The 18,366-nt window shown below is 50.9% G+C and overlaps 1 protein-coding gene across 2 annotated transcripts; it reads right to left on the bottom strand.

Moving 5' to 3' along the window:
- Window positions 1-1,406: 1,406 nt before the first annotated feature.
- Window positions 1,407-17,004, bottom strand: FADS6 (fatty acid desaturase 6). Of its 2 annotated transcripts, XM_066386902.1 has the most exons (7): window positions 16,710-17,004; window positions 15,898-16,064; window positions 7,117-7,297; window positions 6,330-6,517; window positions 5,166-5,345; window positions 4,406-4,557; window positions 1,407-3,670 (listed from the first exon to the last, which is right to left on the bottom strand). In XM_066386902.1, exons 1-6 carry the CDS (start codon window positions 16,987-16,989, stop codon window positions 4,408-4,410), a joined length of 1,146 nt encoding a protein of 381 aa, XP_066242999.1. In that variant the 5' UTR covers window positions 16,990-17,004; the 3' UTR covers window positions 1,407-3,670; window positions 4,406-4,407. The 2 variants fall into 2 exon arrangements, with proteins under 2 accessions (XP_066242999.1, XP_066242998.1); XM_066386901.1 differs by having other exon boundaries at window positions 1,407-4,557.
- Window positions 17,005-18,366: the final 1,362 nt, after the last annotated feature.

Genomic DNA, 18,366 nt, shown 5'->3' on the forward strand with positions numbered 1-18,366 from the left:
CCTCACCCCTTCCATTTACATAGGTGAGGAAATGGTGCTATGGACAGACCAGGCCTTTAGTCCAAAGGCTGGAATAGTGTGAGGTGAGGGAGGCACTGGCCTCGAGTGCAAAATTTAAGAGAGCACCAAAAGCCTCAGTGATCAACATAAATGCAACATTTTAAAACAGCAAAATTATTGCAAAATATTATATATATATATATATAATTTTTTTTGAGAGATAGAGGAAGGGAGAGAGATGAGAAGTATCAACTCATAGTTGTGCACTTTAGTTGTTCATTGATTGCTTCTCATATGTGCCTTGACCATGGGGCTCAAGCTGAGCCAGTGACCCCTTGCTCAAGCCAGTGACCTTGGGCTCAAGTCAGTGAGCTTAGGATCATGTTGATGATGCCACACTCAAGCCAGCAAACCCATGCTCAAGCTGGCAAGCCTGCACTCAAGCCAGATGAGCCTGCACTGAAGCCAGTGACCTCCAGGTTTTGAACCTGGGTCCTCAGCATCCCGGGTCGATGCTCTAACCACTGCACAACCATCAATCATGCTGAACAAAGATATTTTTAAATGACTGAATCCGTAGTCACATATGACCCAATAAATCGAATGCCAGCTTCAGCTTCCTTTTCTCCAAGGGGTCCTCTTGTCAAATACTTCCTTGGAGAAGGCTTCCCTGACTCATTGTCTCCCATGCTGGTTTAGGGCCCTTATTCCCTAACACTCTACCACACTATTACTTATTATACTGCCAAATCATTTTTAAGGTTTTTAATTGAAGTATAGCAAACAGAAAAGTACACAAATCAAAGGTGTACTGTTTGATGAATTATCACAAGATGTAATCACATAACCACCCAGGTCAGGAAACAACATGGCCAGCACCCCAGGGACCCCTTTTGCCCCTCCTCATCATTCCTCCTTCCTCCTAATGTTTTCATTTCTAGTAAGTCATTGTATTTTGTGCCTGTTCCACTAGACCAGGAGTGGGCAAACATTGGCTTGCAGGCCAAATCCTACCCAATATCTGTTTTTGCACTACCCAACATGCTAATGCTTTTTACATTCTTAAAAGTTTTTTTCTAAATGTAAAGAATAATATTTTGGGACATGTGTAAATTACACAAATTCAAAAATATTTTATTGGAACATAGTCATGCTCATTTCTTTTTTTTTTAATTTATTCATTTTAGAGAGGAGAGAGAGAGGGAGAGAGAGAGACAGAGAGAGAGAGGAGAGAGAGAGAAGGGGGGGAGGAGCTGGAAGCATCAACTCCCATATGTGCCTTGACCAGGCAAGCCCAGGGTTTCGAACCGGCAACCTCAGCATTTCCAGGTCGACGCTTTATCCACTGCGCCACCACAGGTCAGGCTCATGCTCATTTCTTTACATATGTCTTTGGCTCTTGCTCACTTTGATGGCACAAAATGCTTTGAGTATTTGTGACAGAGATCACATGGTCCACAAAGCCCAAAATATTTACTATCTGGCCCTTTCCAGAAAACGTTTGTTAACTGCTGCACTAGACTGTAAGCTCTGGGAGTTTGGGCCCAATGTCATTCACTTCTATATCCCTAGAGCTTCACACAGTAGCTGGCACATAAAGGATGTTCATAAAGAGTTTGTCTTAATGATCAAATCACTTATTATCCTTTCACATGGAAGGACGAGAAGGAGATTCAGGATCAGACTTTCCAGAAAGCCCCATAAGGCTCCCTTTCCAGAGGCACTATGTTTGGTGGTTAAGAACAGGGATTCTGGAGTCTGATTCCTTCTTCCACCATTGGCCAGCTATATGACATTTAATCCCTCCAAGGCTTATCTTCACAACGTGTACACAAGGAAAAACAGTACCAAGTTCTTGTAAAGACTGAAATTAAATGGAATAGGTATATAAAAAAATAAGTGCCCTAAGTTTTTAATAGATGTCAGCTATTATCAGCATCTCAGTATTATCACCTCTGATATGCCTCTGTAAATTAGATCTCGGGTCACTGCAGAGCCCTGGAAGGGCTTATTCCCTCCTGTCTTCTCTCTTCACCTCCCAAGCCCTTTGTGTCCAAGTCCACATTCTCAGAGTAACAGAAAATCCAGTCTCAGAGTGTGAAGTGACTTGTTCCCAGGTGCCTGTGGTCTGGTACCAGGGCCTCCGGCTGCTGCCCACTTCCCACTCAGGCCCAGATTTTTCCAGGACTATGCAATGGAACTTTTTCTGACTTGCATTTTTCAAATGCAGAATTGGCAGTTTGATTAGTCACATTCGTAGACCTTAAGGCCATTTATGAGCTACTAATGCATTTCGGAAGAGCAGCAGTATGGTATAGCAAAGCAGTAGGCTGGGGAGGCTGCCAAGCCTGCATTGTTCTAAGAGGGCTGCTTGGATCCAAAGCTGTGCTGGATCGGTCGGCCACCGAGCAGGAAACAGATGGCACGCTTGAAAGTGATCATTGCGGAGAGTTTAATGAAGGGACTTTGTACAGAGGTGTGAGTGGGATTTAGGGACCAGTGAAGCACCACTGGGCTACCAACATCTGGAAGCTGCTGCCACCCCAGGCCCTGAAGGAGCAAAGGAAGGCAGTGTGTTGAGGTAGAGAGAGCTGTAGCTGCAGGAGAGGGACTACCAGGGGCTGTCGCCTTCGGCAGAGAAAGGTAGGGTGGAGAGGAGCGGGGAAAGCATCAGGAGGGGCAGATGGCAGCTACTCAACAGAGCCACCTAAGGCCACACCAGAGATGAGTTCTCCATCAAAACCAGGCTTAGAGACTGCCTTTCACCTGCCCTCTGACCCCTCTGCCCAATCCCATTTGCTGACATTCAGCCTCCCATCATAAGGCTCAGCATGCCCTTCACCCTGTCCCAGGACCTCAATGAAAAACAAGGCAATTATGCACTCAGAACACGGCTTGCATATCCTCAAGCAGGGATGACTTTGCTCCCCAGGAGACATTCATCAGTGTCTTCAGACACTTTTGATTGTCACAATTTGGACTCCTGGCACATAGTGGGTAGAAGTTAGAGATGCTGCTAAACATACTACCATGCACAGGGCAGTTCCCATCAACAAAGAATTATCCAGCCAAAATGTCATAGTGCCAAGGTGAGAAGCCCTGCTTTAAACTGACTGCTCTGGACTCCTTCCCTGTCCCTCCCTCAGGCTCCAGCTGGGCTCCTCCTTGCACCCGCTCTTCCAGCCCCAAGCCAGGCCAGCTCCCACCCCTCTCTCAAGTCTGCCCCCTGTAGGCTGTTTCTCAGTGGTGTCCCCTAGCACCTTGATCTCCAGCTAGTGTCAGTAGTTCCCCTGCATTCCTGCCTCCCTCCCAGGCTTTCACAGCCCAGTCCTTGGCTTCTAGCTCTTTTTCCAAATAATTTTTAAAATTTATTAATTTTAGAGAAAAAGTAAGGGAGAGAGAGAAAGAGAGAGGAACATTGATCTGTTCCTGTATGTGCCCTGACCGGGGATCAAGCTGGCAACCTCTGCACTTTGGGACAAAGCTCTAAATGACTGAGCTTTCCAGCCAAGGTGGCTTCCAGTTCTTGTATCTGCACCCCAACTTCTTCTCCTTTCTTTCTTAAGGTCATCTGTCTCCCAGAGCCTGTACCCATCACCCCCTCCAACCTCCCAGGCATTTTTCTCTCTTTCAATTGATAATTCTTCCAGGTCTACTTCTTCTAAATATCCTGGAACAAAGCAGACATTTTCTGGAGTTAGCCAAGATCATACTCAAAGCTATTTATACTCTTTCTAACCTTACTTCCAGAATCTGGAACATTCTCTTTATAGAACACATGCATTTGATCTCCCTGATGTGTGGCTCTTGGGAACTGCTGAGCCAGTGTCTTCGATAGGCTTCTCTGGCCAGGAAACCAGGAAGGTCTGACAAAAGTAGCCTCTCCCTGTGGTCCCTGGGGAGAAGGCTCCTTAGGGGACAGAGGCTGCAAGGGCACAGGAAGAAACAGTGGCCAACTAAATATGCAACTCTCTGGCATCAGAGAGGCCCTAGCTGAGGGCTGACACTGCTCCCTCGATGCCCCCTCCTCGTCTGTGCCCTGCACAGACCTCTCATCCCGTCACCCACCCTTAGCTCTACCAAGGCTCAAGCAGAGGGGGGAGGAATCCAGCTATTTAATCCCGAGATGAAGTTGGACAGAATGCCCAGCCATCTTTATTCCCTTCTTTCGGATATCCCTCAAAACCCAGAAAAGTTGCAGGGCAGGTGACACCCAGTTCTCCCTGCATGAGGTCCCCGTCTCTCTGTCTGCCCAGTGCCTTCGTGCTCCAGGTCCACCATGAGCAACCCAGCCACACCCACTGGGGAAGAGCCCTCGGCCTCCCAGCCCCAGGAATGGCAAGCAGAAGCGAAAGAGCTATCGTTGGGCCCAGGAAGGAGAGCAGGATGACTGTGCCAGCCCAGCCCTCATTGCAGCCCCACCAGCTCAGTGATGGGCGGAGTCTGCACCATGAACTCCTCATAGCAACTGAGAAACAGCCAGAAGCGAGCAAGGTAGGTGTCCTCGTTGTAAGGCAGCTGCTTCTCCTGGAGGAACTGGGATACCACGGGCTTCACCTGCCAGAGGGTAGGCGAGAGGAGGGGGCCGCTGAGCTGGGACTGCAGGCAGGCCCATCCCATGAGGGCTCTTCCTCTTCCCAGCCCCAGCCCCTGTCTGCCAGGTTCCATGATGCTGTGGAGGAGCACGGGGTGGGGAGCTTGGGTAATTCCCGCCTCCCCACTCCCAGCAGGCAAGGGTAAAGGGGACTTATTCCCAACATCTTCCCAGGGCTCCCGACTACATGACAGTCCTTGCCGCAATGGATACAAACCATGGCTCCCTTTTCCTGGCACCCCCTGTGTACCTAGCATTTCAGATCCATTTCTCCCTTCAGGCTCAGAGCCTGTCAGTGCAAGCACTGCTTACTCCTCAGCTGCCCAGAACCGACGAGGGCGCTGAGGCTCAGAGACGGCCAGTGAACTTGCTGAGTCACACTGCTGATAAGAAACCCACATGTCTCTGATCGGAAACCCACACAGTTGCTTGCACACTGGGTTGCCCTTCCAGGGGACCTCTGACCGGGCCAGTTGGGGGACTCAGAGTTCAGGTAAACGCTGAGGGTTACCCACTCTTTGCCCTCAGATAGTCCCTTCATCCCAGCCCCTCCAGCTCGACCCTCATCTACCTTTAGGCACATGTTGTCGGAGAGCTTGGGGAACAAGTGGTGCTCCACATGGCAGCTGATGATGGAGTGGCCAAATGCCCAGTCCAGCACGGGCAGCCGGGGCAGGTTGAGCACACCCAGGCTCATCATGTGAATCCGTCGGGGCTTCTTGTCCCGGGAGAACATGGGCAGCCCGATATGCTGTGACAGACATGTGAGTCACAGCCTGAGCCATTCCTGTACCTCCCCATCCCACCCCAGGTGTCAACTGCCACTCAGGGATCAGCGGGTTCTTCTGCTTCCCGCATCTCACTCTGACGGACCCTGGTAGAGGCGTGAGGAGGCTGTGCCCAGAGCTGTCTCCTCCACCTCTGGGCCTCTCTCCCCATCTGTACAATGAGGGGCTTGACCTGGGTTCCCTTGGATCCCGGGGGCCTCAAAAGTTCTCAACCATCCAGTTTGCTCTCATGTCAGTGTATCTTCGCCTCATCCTGGAGAGACCCTTCTCTGCTCTGTTTCCACCCATCAAATCCAGCTCATCGTTCCAGGTCAAGTTTGTATGCATCTTTTTATTCAACAGGTTTGTATAAATGACTTCTCTGCCAGGCGCTGTCCTAAGTCTGAGGGATGTGAAGTGAACAAGAGCTTCTATTCTAGCAAGTCAGGCAGATGGGACACAGCTGTGGCTTTGTCACTCATGGCGGCTGTGGCGAGTGCTGGATGGTGACGTGCAGGGTGCCCTAACCCACAGTCTTAACTGGTCTGGGGAGCAGGGAGGTATTTGTCCCTGCAGAAGTGGCCTGGGATGGTGTGCTGAGCCCTGCCCTTCCAGGAAGACCTCTGTCTCCACCTCCTTCGTCTGCCTGCCTCGTGGCCTGGGTTCGTCCTTGTTCCCTTCACTTGGGGTTATCAAGGTACATGCCCTGCTGGGGCCTAGTCACTGGTGTCCCAAATGGGCTTAATCAAGTGCCCTGTGCATTGAAGGTTCTTAACAAATCTTCAATCCCCATGTGAGTGGCAGCTAGTGTTGAAGAGAACAATTCCTGACTGGAGACCAAAACTCTCTACGATGACCCACAGAGAGAAGAGTGGAGGGCTGGGTGGGCGCGGGGGGGATGCTTCCTCAGGTAGAGACTGCTCCCCACAGCCCCCAGCCCCCCAGCGCCCAGGGTGGGAAGGCCTCACCTGGAAGATGTTAACGTGGAGGTAAGGGTGGGCCAGCAGGGATCTAGTGCTGAGCATGCAGACCAGGGCCGAACCGGAACTCTTGAAGCCAGACACATTCAGGAGCAGCCAGTAGTGAGAATAAAGGCCCAGGGCAATGAGGCCCAATGTCCGCAGAGCCTCCCTGAACTTCTCCTTACTCAACCGCTCTGCCAGAAGGGCGAGAAATACAGTGACGGGGCGGGCAGCGTTAAGATCCATACGCCCTCCCTGGTGGCTCAGTGGTGCTAACTAGGGTGACCTGGGTGTGATCTTCCAAACGCATCCCTGAAAAGTAGGTATACTTATGTTATGGATGAGGAAATGGCGTATTAAGCAACTTGACCAAGGCCACGCTAATAATAGTATGTGACGCCCTGGGGCTTGAACCTGGGTCTGGCTGCCCCCCAACCCCTGCTCCCTCTGCCATATGATGTTAAAAATTCTAACGTGCAATACAGTGTGAGGCATTTACAAAGCGTTTCACATCCAGGACCTCATTATACTTTCATACCACCCTTGAGGAGCAGGTAAAAACGTGAGGCTCAGAGAGGCTACGTACCTGCCTGAGGTCACCAGCCAGTAAGTGGCTAATCCCTGGGTCTGAAGCCCTTTCCACCCTGTCTGGCTGTCTCAGAGAAAGTTTCTGTCTTTACTCAGGGCTCCTCACTTCCTCCACCAGCAGCCTCCATGAGTCAAAGAGGGAAGGAAGAAACGGGAGGACCAGGTCTCTGAAGGCCACTCCAGACCAAGGCCCTGGCATACTCACCGACAGCCACCAGTGGGGTTACGATGGGGATCATGAGAGGAGCAAGAAACATGTAGATGTAGCGATTGAGGCAAGGCACCCTCCACGTGCTCGAGTCCCCCAGGCCCAGCACGTTGGTGTAGCCATGGTGCATTTTGACATGTCCATACTTGGCATACTCTGCAGGGAAGGCTGTGCACACCTAGAGAAGGGAGCCAGGAAGGGCACAGGGTCCAGGTCAATACAGTCAAGCAAAGCAGAACCTTTGGGAGCCTTGAGAACACCCCTCCCTGCAGGGCGTTCCTGCCGTACTTACACCACCAGCTAATCAGCCTTGACCATCAGCTCTCAGGTATCTGTGACCACAGAGTGGCAACCAGTCAAAGCAACTGTATCTACTTGGTGTGGCGCTGCAGGGTTGGGGGACCTGAGGCCAGCCCCCTGGATTGACACTCTGTCACTCACCATCCGGACAAGCCTGAAAGTCTGAAAAGACTAGACACACTGCAGGTCAAGGTCCTGACATTGGGTTGCAATTAGTTTGTGCGTGTTAATCCTGGAAACAACTGTACCTTTGTAGCCTGAGCCTACAGCAGAGAGGGGAGGGGTGTGGGAGTGGTCTGAAGGCCAAGGGAGGCCATCTACTAAACTGTTCATGAGGTGGCACCTGGGGTGAGGATGCTGAGAGCTAACTTCTCCTTGGGGGTGGCTCCTCTGTAGTATTCATGGGATTCTCCAAAGCTGGTCATGAGCAGAATCTCTTTGACTCCAAGAATAGTCATTCTGGATGCAAAAGAGGGGCTGAGGTGTTTCTTATGCAGATTCATGCAAATGAACATGCAGATGTCAGCCTCCTCCAATATTTTATCCAGGCCACACAAGATTTTGCTAATTGTAGTAGAGGCGCAGCCTGCCTGTTTCCAGGAGAATGTGAAGGGTTTCCCAATGCCAATCGCTGTGAGCCTCTTAAAGCTAGCAGAAGACCCTGCAGTTAGTACTCAGCACTTTACATACATAACTCGTTAATCTGCCAAGCCCAGGGCTCAGTGGTGTTATTATCCACAGTTGACAGAAGCAGAAACTGAGATAGAGGGAGGCCATGATGTGACCACCACAGCTATGTAAATAGCAGAGGAGGAATTTGAACCCAGCGTTCATCCCAGATAAGCTGCAAAGCCCCTGAGATAAGCCACTCGTGGCAACGGGGCAGGACCCAGGCTCGGGGTCCAGGCAGCGGAGGCAAAACCAGGCGAAGATGAAAGGTAACCAAGGACATTGTCCTCACACTCTGTGCGCAGAGGCTTCCTCCTTTAGAGGAAGGAGAGAGAGAGAGAGAGAGAGAAGGGGGGAGGAGCAGGAAGCTTCAACTCCCATATGTGCCTTGACCAGGCAAGCCCAGGGTTTTGAACCAGCAACCTCAGCATTCCAGGTCGATGCTTTATATCCACTGCGCCACCCCAGGTCAGGCGGCTTCCTCCTTTAGAATGAAATGAAGCCCAAATGTGGCCAGAAGCTCGATCCAAAGGATACTGAGGAGTCGTGTTAATGATGTCACATCTGCAGTTTACAACAGACACAGGAAGATATGGCAAACCACTACTGTACAGGGCCCGCTGAAGGCAGATGGTGGGAGGTAAATGCTAATTCAGTGACAGCGTTTCTGTGGAGTCCCTGAAAACAGGACTAGCTGCTTTGCTCTCAGATAAGTAACCTGCTGAGAGGCGGGATTTGCTCTGTTTTTGTTACCTTTCAGTGAATGGGCAGGTATCGTGTGTTGAATTAAATGACATCTCTTCCAGACTTTATGGTCTCTGAGGACCTGCCTGCTCAAGAGTGTGCTCCCACTGGGGCCCCTTGTTTAGTGGTAGAAGTCTTTTTATTTTTAAATTTTATTCATTTTAGAGAAGAGAGAGAGAGAGAGAATGAGAGAGAGAGAGAGAGAGAGGAAAGAGGGAAGGGGGGAGGAGCAGGACGCATCAACTCTCATATGTGCCTTGACCAGGCAAGCCCAGGGCTTCGAAGCAGTAACCTCAGTGTTCCAGGTCGATGCTTTATCCACTGCGCCACCACAGGTCAGGCAGTGGCAGGAGTCTTTGTCAGTGGGCATGAGGAGGCTGCAGAAGGAACAACTGTTTTTAACTGCTCCTTCCCTGCCCTTCTGTTCCAAAGGCCAATCCTCTCTGCACTGCTTCTTTCATCAAGAAATGTCAGCCTGACCTGGTGGTGCAGTGGACAGAGCGTCGACCTGGAGTGCTGAGGTCGCTGATTCAAAACCCCAGCTTGCCTAGCCAAGGCACACATCAGAAGCAATCATGAGTTGATGCTTCCCCTGCTTTTCTCTCTAAAATCAATAAATAAAATATTTTTTATAAAAATAAAGAGCATGGTGTTTCAAGAAAGAAGAAAAAGAAATGTCAGCTGAATCATCAATAAATTCAACACATAACAAGTACTGGCAAGGCTGTGGAGAAAAGGGAACCCTCGTGCACTGCTGGTGGGAATGCAGACTGGCACAGCCACTATGGAGAACAGTATGGAGTTGCCTCAAAAACCTAAAAATAGAGCTGCCGTATGGTCCAGCAATTCTACTTCTGGGTATTAATCTGAAGAAAACAAACACTAATTTGAAAAAAATATATGCAATCTTATGTTCATTGCAGCATTATTTACAATATGGAAGCATCCTAAGTGTCCATCAATAGATAAATGGATAAAGAAGATGTGTATCTTCTTTAAAGAAGATATGTACCTTTAAAGAAGGTACACTAAAAACGAATGAAATCTTGCCATTTGCAACATGGATGGACCTATAGGACATTATGCAAAGTGAAATAAGTCAGACAGAGAAAAGAAAATACCATATGATCTCACTTATACATGGAATCTAAAAAGAAAAAAAGAAAAAAGAATAACCAAAACAAAACAGGAACAGAGGAAGAGAACAAACTGATTGTTGCCAAAGGAGAAAGAGGTTAGAGGGTGGGAATTAAAAGAAAGAAAGAAAGCTCAGCCGTCTGTTTAGTGACCAAGTGGATCTTCCTTCTGGCACAAACTCTGCATCTCCTCCCAAATTACGAGCTGACCACACTTCGCGTAGCAATGCCAGTCACGACCTGGAGCCTGACCCAGACCTTCAGGGGCCTGGTGGGGGTCTCAGTCAGATTCTCAGCCACATGTCCAGACCCAGGGATGCCGGGAGGAGGGGGACAGGTTACCTGTACAGTACCTAGCATGTGATTTGTGACACATGATGCACTGAGTGTATGTGCCATTTGCCTTTTCATATGAATAAGAACAGATTTGAGGCTATTTCTATAACACGGGAATTATCACTCTCATCTAGAGGTTCTTTCTGGAGAGGAAAACAAAGGGTTGGGTTTAGGAGAAGAAGGGAGACTGCACACAATGACAGTGTGTGTATGTGCGCGTACCCCATCGACCCGAGGGCAGTGGGAAATGGCCACGTGCTGGGAGGCAGCTGGAGAATGCACTGTCCTGCTGTGAAGGATTATTTAATGGTCTCACCCAGGAGGATTCCACATCCGGACCCAGAGAAGATTCAGGAAGCCTCAAGGCTGGTGTTGCTACTTGATACCTCAGTAAGACTTTAGAGCCCCGGTCTCTTAGCAGCACTCAGGTGTTGCAGGTGGGCTGGCTGTGCGAGGGGCAGATGTCAGTGTAATACTTCTTGACATCTTCCCTCAGCAGAGCATCAGGCCTCAAATCTGTCTTCCTTCCTTTCTGTCTTTCACTTATCTGTTCATTGACATGTTCTTGGACCACCGCTATTGGCTAAAGGCAGTTGTCTAATTCATTTTTTGAATAGATAACATGTTTACTTAATTCAGAATTCAAAAAATGTGCAATGACAGGTCTTCTTCCTCCCCATCTCCCAGCTACCCTGGGAGGTGAGGGAGGCTCTCCATTTTCTACGTGTCCTCTAATATTTTCCTTTTACTTTATTTTTTAAACAAACAATACTTTACAGGATTAAAAACCATCATTATAAAATTATGATGCAATCAAAGCTGGGAGTTAAATAGGTCACTCTACTTGATTAGAAGGGAAGGGACAGGATGAGACCGGTGACGGGCCAGAGACGGTTGGTCTGGGTCAGCTGAGAGACAGTGAGGACCCGAAAGGCAGGTATGGGAGCAGGATCTGGGGGAAAGGTAAGGACTGGGAGGAAGAGGAAGAATCAAGGACCAGGACAGGTTTCCAGCTCAGGGTTGGGGCATGGTAGGGCCGCTCCGTCTGTGGATACAGGAACAGAAGGCAGCAGCCTGGAGTCTGCCCAGTTCCCATGCCTCCCTCCAGGTTCTCTCACTGATTACCAGGGGCTAGGCAATCCCTTCCCGCTGGCCTCAGAGTGGTGGGGACCTCTGGGGCTCCACGGGCCTTGGAAATAGGCTTTGTCAGACAAAGTACAGGATGCCCAGGTACATTCCAACTTCAGATAAAGAGCCCATCACTTTCTGTAGCCGTATACCTTCAACTGCTTGCATTCGTTATTTACCTGAAGTTCAAACGTAACTGGGTGCATATGTTATTTGCCCCATCTGGCAGCCCCTTGCCCCCCACCCTGCAGTGAGGATACAAGTTCCTGAGCATGAGTCCTGTGAGGTGGGGCAGATGCAATGGGAGGCCCCGTGTGGCAAAGACAACATTTAGTTTGTCCATTAAAGTGTCCTTGGACCTCCGCCGCTGGCCAAAAGTAGTGGTATCTAAGTTGTCTGATTTATTTTTTGAATAAGTATTGTGATTACATAATTCAGAATTCAAAAAATGTACAGGGACAGGCCTTCTTCCTCCCCCTTTGGATAAGAGAGGGACAGCGGTGAGGGCGGAGACCAGAGGAGACACTGAGCACCTTGTCCTGGTGGGAGCGACTGGATGTAGTCAGTGCTGAGTCCATCAGCAGCCCTGAGAAAACTCTCTCCCCTTTCAGGCTGTGTCCCAGTAACCTCTTAGTTCCTCTGCTTGACACATGGGCCTCCCTGCCCCCCGTTCTCCAGGGCCTGTTCCGCGCAGTGCAAGATGTTTAGCAGTATCCTGGTCTCTACCCACTAAATGCCAGTAACATGCACACACTCACACATACACAAATCCAAGTTGTGATATCCAAAAATGTCTGCAGACGTGGCCAGTGTCCCTGCCCCTCTGTCCCCTCTCTGTGCTCAGAGCCTTCACACCAGCTGGCTGATGGTGCTGTCAGGTTCTGCCTGCTCTCCTCACAGCTCCAACACGTACCAGCTGAGCAGCCTTGGTCAAGTGACTGAACCTCCCGGACCAGTGTTTCCTAAACCACAAAGTGAGGGTACTAGGACACAACAGCTTTGACCTCATTAGGCGGCATGACTATTATGATGAAATAGTTTGTGTAAGTACACAGGAAGCAGCTAGTCAGTGTCAGCTGGTAGAATCGGGACCTTTATTATCCTGATGCCATTTGCGTCTGGTTCCCCACTTGATTCTGAGTCCCTGGGCAGCTGAAGCAGTCCTTTTCGGATTGTGTCCCCAGCACCCAGCGGAGAGCTCAGGAGCTCAGTCATGGTGAGTGCATTGCTCAGCCCCTCCCACTCAGATACTTTCTCAGCCCCCAAAGCTCCCCCCAATCTGCTGGGCAGCTCCGGCTCCCCTTGAAGAAACCCCACCTTTTCTCTCCAGCCCCTCTCTCTCAGGGCTCATCAGACTCAGTGCAGCCATTCATAGACAACTGCTTGGTCTTGCTCCAGGGCCATCTGCAAGCCTACAAGGGTCCCCGCCAATGGGAGCCAGGCTTTACAGACCTCCAGGAGTGGGAATGGCCACAAGACCCCCCTTCCCAGAGTTAGACTTAATCTTCAGGAAGTCACACCAAAGCTGGGGAGGGGGGGGAGGGGGGGCTGCTGAAAGGATTTTGGGAACCTACACATATGATGAAATGGCATAGGACAACACGTATGTGCCCACACACATGCACGGTGCTAATGTAAGCTTCCTGGTGTTGCTATTGAACAGCACTTATTTAAACGTGATTATTGGAGGAAGCCGGGTAAAGCGTAAGCTGGGCCTCTCTCTCCTATTTCTGCAACATCCTGTGAATCTGTAATTATTTCAAAAATAAAGTTTTTCTTTTTTTCACAAAAATATATTTTGGACTGAAGATCTGAGTTGGCCCTCTAAATAAATTTTTTGATTTAAAAAAAATTTTACAGGCCATGGCCAGTTGGCTCAGCAATAGAGTGTGGGCCGGGTGTGTGAAAGTCCTGGGTTCAATTCCCTGTCGGGGCACATAAGAGAACAGCACATCTGCTTCTCTACCCTTCCCCCTCTCCTTCCTCTCTATCTCTCTTTCTCTCCCACAGCCAAGGCTCCACTGGAGCAAAGTTGGCCTGGGCTCTGAGGACAGCTCCATGGCCTCTGCCTCAGGCGCTAGAATGGCTCCGGCTGCAACAGAGCAACGCCCCAGATGGGCAGAGCATCGCCCCCTGGTGGGCATGCTGGGTGGATCCCAGTCGGGAGCATGTGGGAGTCTGTCTGACTGCCTCCCCACTTCTAACTTTGGAGAAAAAAAAAGTCACAGCTGAGCCTACACAGTCTACAACACCTGGGGCTCAGGTAGAGAAAGGCAGAGGAAAGGTCAGAGAGATGGCCCTGAGGATAATGGGCACACTGAACTTGTGGGAAGAGTACAAGAATTATGACCAGGCTGGAGGTTTTTGGCTCCATCTCCACCACCACAAAGGACTTGAATGAAGGTGAGGGCATTCCCCTGGGTGATCCTCCCTCCTGGGGGTAGAGTTGGGCCAGCTGTGACTCATCCCCATAGCACAAAGCTGACTTTAGAAGGAGGGTTTGAAGCTGAGACACAGCAGAGCTTAGTAACTGGCACAGCCTGTCCCCTCCTACCAGGGGGAGCATATTCATTGTGAGTGACATGCAGGGGAGTTTTTAAAGCCCTTGTGATATCGCCCAGGACAGGGAGGGACAGGCAATCTTGCAGCAGAAGGCCAGGGTTATCAGTAGGCTGGAGAGAGGGTCGGAGGTACACATGTAGGAGGATTGTAACATTCTCGTGTAGACCAGAAGTGAGTCTTCAGAGGGAGATTCATGACAGTGCAGGGAGGTGTGTCTAATTTGGGATACTTTAGCAGAGAAACAACAACCTGGAGTGTCACAGTCCTCTCTATCCTGCTTGCCTCTCCCACCAGATCCAACAGGTCAGAGAGGGCAAGCTGGAACCAGCAGACCCTGACACTAATCCCTGACAAAGCTGGGTGCCCCAAGAAAGCTGATGACACTCAGCTGACACCCAAGGTTGCAGACTATAGGACTAGATTATTCTATAGTGACGGGGTGTCCTGAGGGTCAAGGCATGAGAGGAGCACAAGCACCCAACAAGAACTGACAACAGGATGTGGCAGAAATGGAGAATCAGGGGTCCAGAAGGGTCCCGGATAGCAAGAGCTTGTCCTTTGCACAAACCAGAGAGCAGGTGGTAGGCCAGAGCCATAGCAAATAGCCCCCTGAACACACATACACACACAGTTCTGTCCGTTTTGCATAAGTGCATCAACCTGTCAGTTAAAAGCAAACAACACTGGCCAGGTGGCTCAGTGGATGAAGTGTTGTCCTGGTGCACCAAGTTCACAAGTTCGAGAAACAATGAGTACACAATTAAATGAAACAACTAAGTGGAACAGGAAGTTCTCTCTCAATCAATGGGAAATTTTAAAAATAAGAAGAAAAATGGTAGCAAACAAATAACAAAAACTGCTAACCCTTTCCTTGCTGCTGATTACCTGTTCCCTCCAGAAGAAAAAAAGCAAAGCTAGCAGTTGGCATGCAGCAAGAGTCAGGCCCAGGCCCTAAAACAAGATCTCACTGAATCCTCGCACCCACTTCATGAGGGAGGTAATGCGGTCATTCCTGCTTATTAGATGCGAAAGCTAACACTGAGATACTGACTTCAATAACATGCCCAAAGTCAGGCAGAGAGCGCAGCTGGGAATGCAACTGAGGAGTGCAGCTCCAAAGGTTATGCCCCACACTGTCCCCTGCCTGGCTGGCCACATGAGTGTCCACTTGGAAGGGAGAGAGGAGGGAAAAAGTTCCACAGAAGAACCAGAGAAGCCTGAGACCAGTCCAGAGAGAAGGGCAACCCAGACAGAAACCTTTGCCTCCCTGGCCTTGCCAGCGGGTGAGAAGGCTGTGAGGTAAGAGGGGGAGGGGTGGGAAAAGAGGGTGCAGGGACAGAGAGAGGAGGGTCCTTCCTGGAGCAGACTTCGAGAGCAGGGAGGAAGCTTCTCAGGATGGCTCAGCCATCACCTGGCATTAGAAGGGCACATGTTCTGGAACTGGGACACTCGGATACCAGGCACCCACTCCCCCTCCCCTTCTGTCCCTGACTTACATTTTAAACCCTGATTGCAAAACCAGGAGGCCCCAAAAGTTGTAGCCAAGACCTGCCAGTCACAGATGTCCTGGTGGGAGGAACCTCTATCACCACTTGGGCTGGTGCTGCAGAGAGTTGCACCAGCAGCCCCAGGAGAAACAGGGCTGCCCAGGCCAAGTCTACTGCCACAGAGAAGTGCTCATATATCCCTCACGCAGTTCCCTGCCCACAGGGGCCACCACCCTCAAGGGCACACATAGACGCACACAAACTGTAGTGCAGGCTGCACACTTCGATCCACATCTCAACAGCCGCAGCCACCTGCCCGCGTGGGCACACAAAGCTGTGCACGCCTACCACGCTGGCACAGAACACTGGGGTTGCCCACCTGGGATCAGCAGCAGCCCCACCCCTCCCGGGCTCACCTCCACAAAGAAATGTGCCCAGATCTTGCTCCAGCATTTGGACTCGGTGAGGGCACCATGCGTGGCCAGGTGACTGCCCTTGACAGTAAGCGTGTAGTGGCACACACCCAGGATGGTGACGCCCAGGACAAAGACCAGGACATTCTCAGAGCGCAGGCACAGGAATCCTGCGAGGGGGGAGGTGGATGTAGTGTCTTTCTCTGGCTTTTGGAAACCTGGGCCCAAATACCCCAGTTCCCACCCCTGGAAGCCCAGACCAAAGTGGGCCCAGCCCTGGGGGCTGCCCCAAGGCAGCAGGAGGCAGGTCCCACTGTGGCCTGAGGGGTAGGGGTTGGCTCTACAGAACTTGGGGACAAAACAGAGTCCTACTGATTCCTCAAGGAGATTCCGGGAGTCTTGATTCCAGGCCCCAGCCAAAGCAGTGGGCCCAACTTGGTGGAGGTCCAGACCAGGAGAGGTCCAGGGGAACGCCCACCCTCCCTCTTCACCCCATCCCTGGCGTCTCCACGGAGCACCCTCCCCCACTCCCAGGCCACCTCATCCCTTTCCCAGTGAGTGATCCTCTCAGCTTTCCCCTCCTTTGCCCTTCATGCCAGGTCATCGCTCTCCTCCAGCACCCACGTCCTCTGGGGACATACGGTAGGACACCCCAACGAGACTTGGATTCCGGGTGTGACTGTTTATCCTGTGGTCCGGGCACGCAGCGTTTCCCCAACTCCACCACCCCTGTCTCCTTCATCCCCTCTCCCGCACCCCACGCCCTGCAGTCCGGCCCCTTGACTCCCTATTCCCGTGTCCCCCGTATCCCTCACCAGGTGGCAAGGCGAGGAGGCTAAGCGCAAGGATGGCGCAATCCACACCGTGGCGCTCCCACCACGAACTCGCCCTCACCACGTCCTGGACCCGCGCTTCCAGCTCGGCCAGCAGCGCCTCAGCCCGGCCGCTCCCTTGGGGAGCTCCCGGCGCCGTTTCCATGGGGCCCGGGACAACCGGGAAGACACCGGAGTGTCTGCGGCGCCGGCAGGGAGTGGAGCGCGCACGGGGGCGAGCAGGGGCGGGCCAGGGCGGAGTCACGCGCCCGGCACCCGCCATCTGGGCGTGACGGTTCGCGCTGGGCACTAAGCAAGCGCCTCTGGACCAGAGTCGCCGCTGGAAAAACGGGTGGATGCACGAGGGTGGGGAGTAGACCCTGGAGCAAGAACCAGCCCGGAGGAGAGCGAGGACGCGGGCAGTGGAACTTGCAGGGACGCCCCAGAGTCCCTGACCGCCTGACCTCAAACAACTCCCTGTCCCCTTACTCTGACGAGTTGTTGCAGCATTTTTATCTCACAGCCTGAGTATTTTTCTTAGCAGCACTTGGCAGATGCGTGACTCGTGGAGAGTTGGCTCTCCAGCCCAGTGATTTGAGGGGTGAGAAGGGACAGCTATAGAGAAAACACATCCAGACGTCAGCATTTTCGGACCCCTCTGTAATTCCACTCACTCGGGGTGCTCAGGTCTGAACCCTGGACCAAGACCAGAGCCACAGCAAACAGGCCCCCATGACTTGGGTCCTAGTCCTTTTCTATCAACCCAGGCCCCCACCCAGCGCTGCTGAAGACTGGCCTTGGTCCTCCAGCCCAGGCCACTGTGCTCTGCCAACTCCCTTCTAGACGTTCTCTTTTTCTTTTTCTTTTCTTTTCTTTTTACATTCTTCCTCGTGTTACATTGAAGCCCCTTTAAAAATGAGGTCTGGTATGGTGAAGGCCACAACATTTTCAACAGATCTGTGGGAAAGGGGATAATGAGACCAGGAGAGCGAGAGGGAGGGCAGGAAGGAGAGAGGACGGGAGGAGAGGAGAGGCGGGGTATGGAGGAGGAGAAACCTGTCAGGTATGCTAATGACTGATTACTTCTGTCTTCCTTGACATTTGCCTTCATGAATTCTTATGAGTTTGTCTTTCCAATTCTTCATAAAAGGGCAAGATTTCTTTACCAGGTTGGTATTCTAAGCAACTTTCAATCTAATAAACCAATTCTCACCACACACATCTGGCTGTTTGAAGTTACCATTGACTTTCACTTATTAGGTTGTGTGGTTTCCCTGCAACTGGCAAGGATAGTATATCATCCCACTTTAATTGATGGAGGCCTGAAGAGATGAACTAATCTGTCCAACACCCACCCCACAGTTATTAAATGACAGAACCAGAACTCAAACCCAGGATTTCTCTTCCAAACCTGAGCTGCTTTTGTTTATATCAGAGATTTTCAAGTCACAGATGGGGGAGGTGTTCTTACCCCTCCCTATCTCCCTATCGCCCCTTTGAGCCTCTTCCTCTTGGACATACTAGAATTTTTCAGGGAAAGGATATACATGATCTTTAAAAGTATATTCAATGTTACTATGTAATATTGTAAATATTGTATAAGGGCAGAATCCCACTGCCTTTTTTTTTTTTTTTTTTTTTTGGTATTTTTCTGAAGCTG

Source organism: Saccopteryx leptura, chromosome 5, assembly GCF_036850995.1.
Source record: "Saccopteryx leptura isolate mSacLep1 chromosome 5, mSacLep1_pri_phased_curated, whole genome shotgun sequence".
Lineage (NCBI taxonomy): Eukaryota > Metazoa > Chordata > Mammalia > Chiroptera > Emballonuridae > Saccopteryx > Saccopteryx leptura.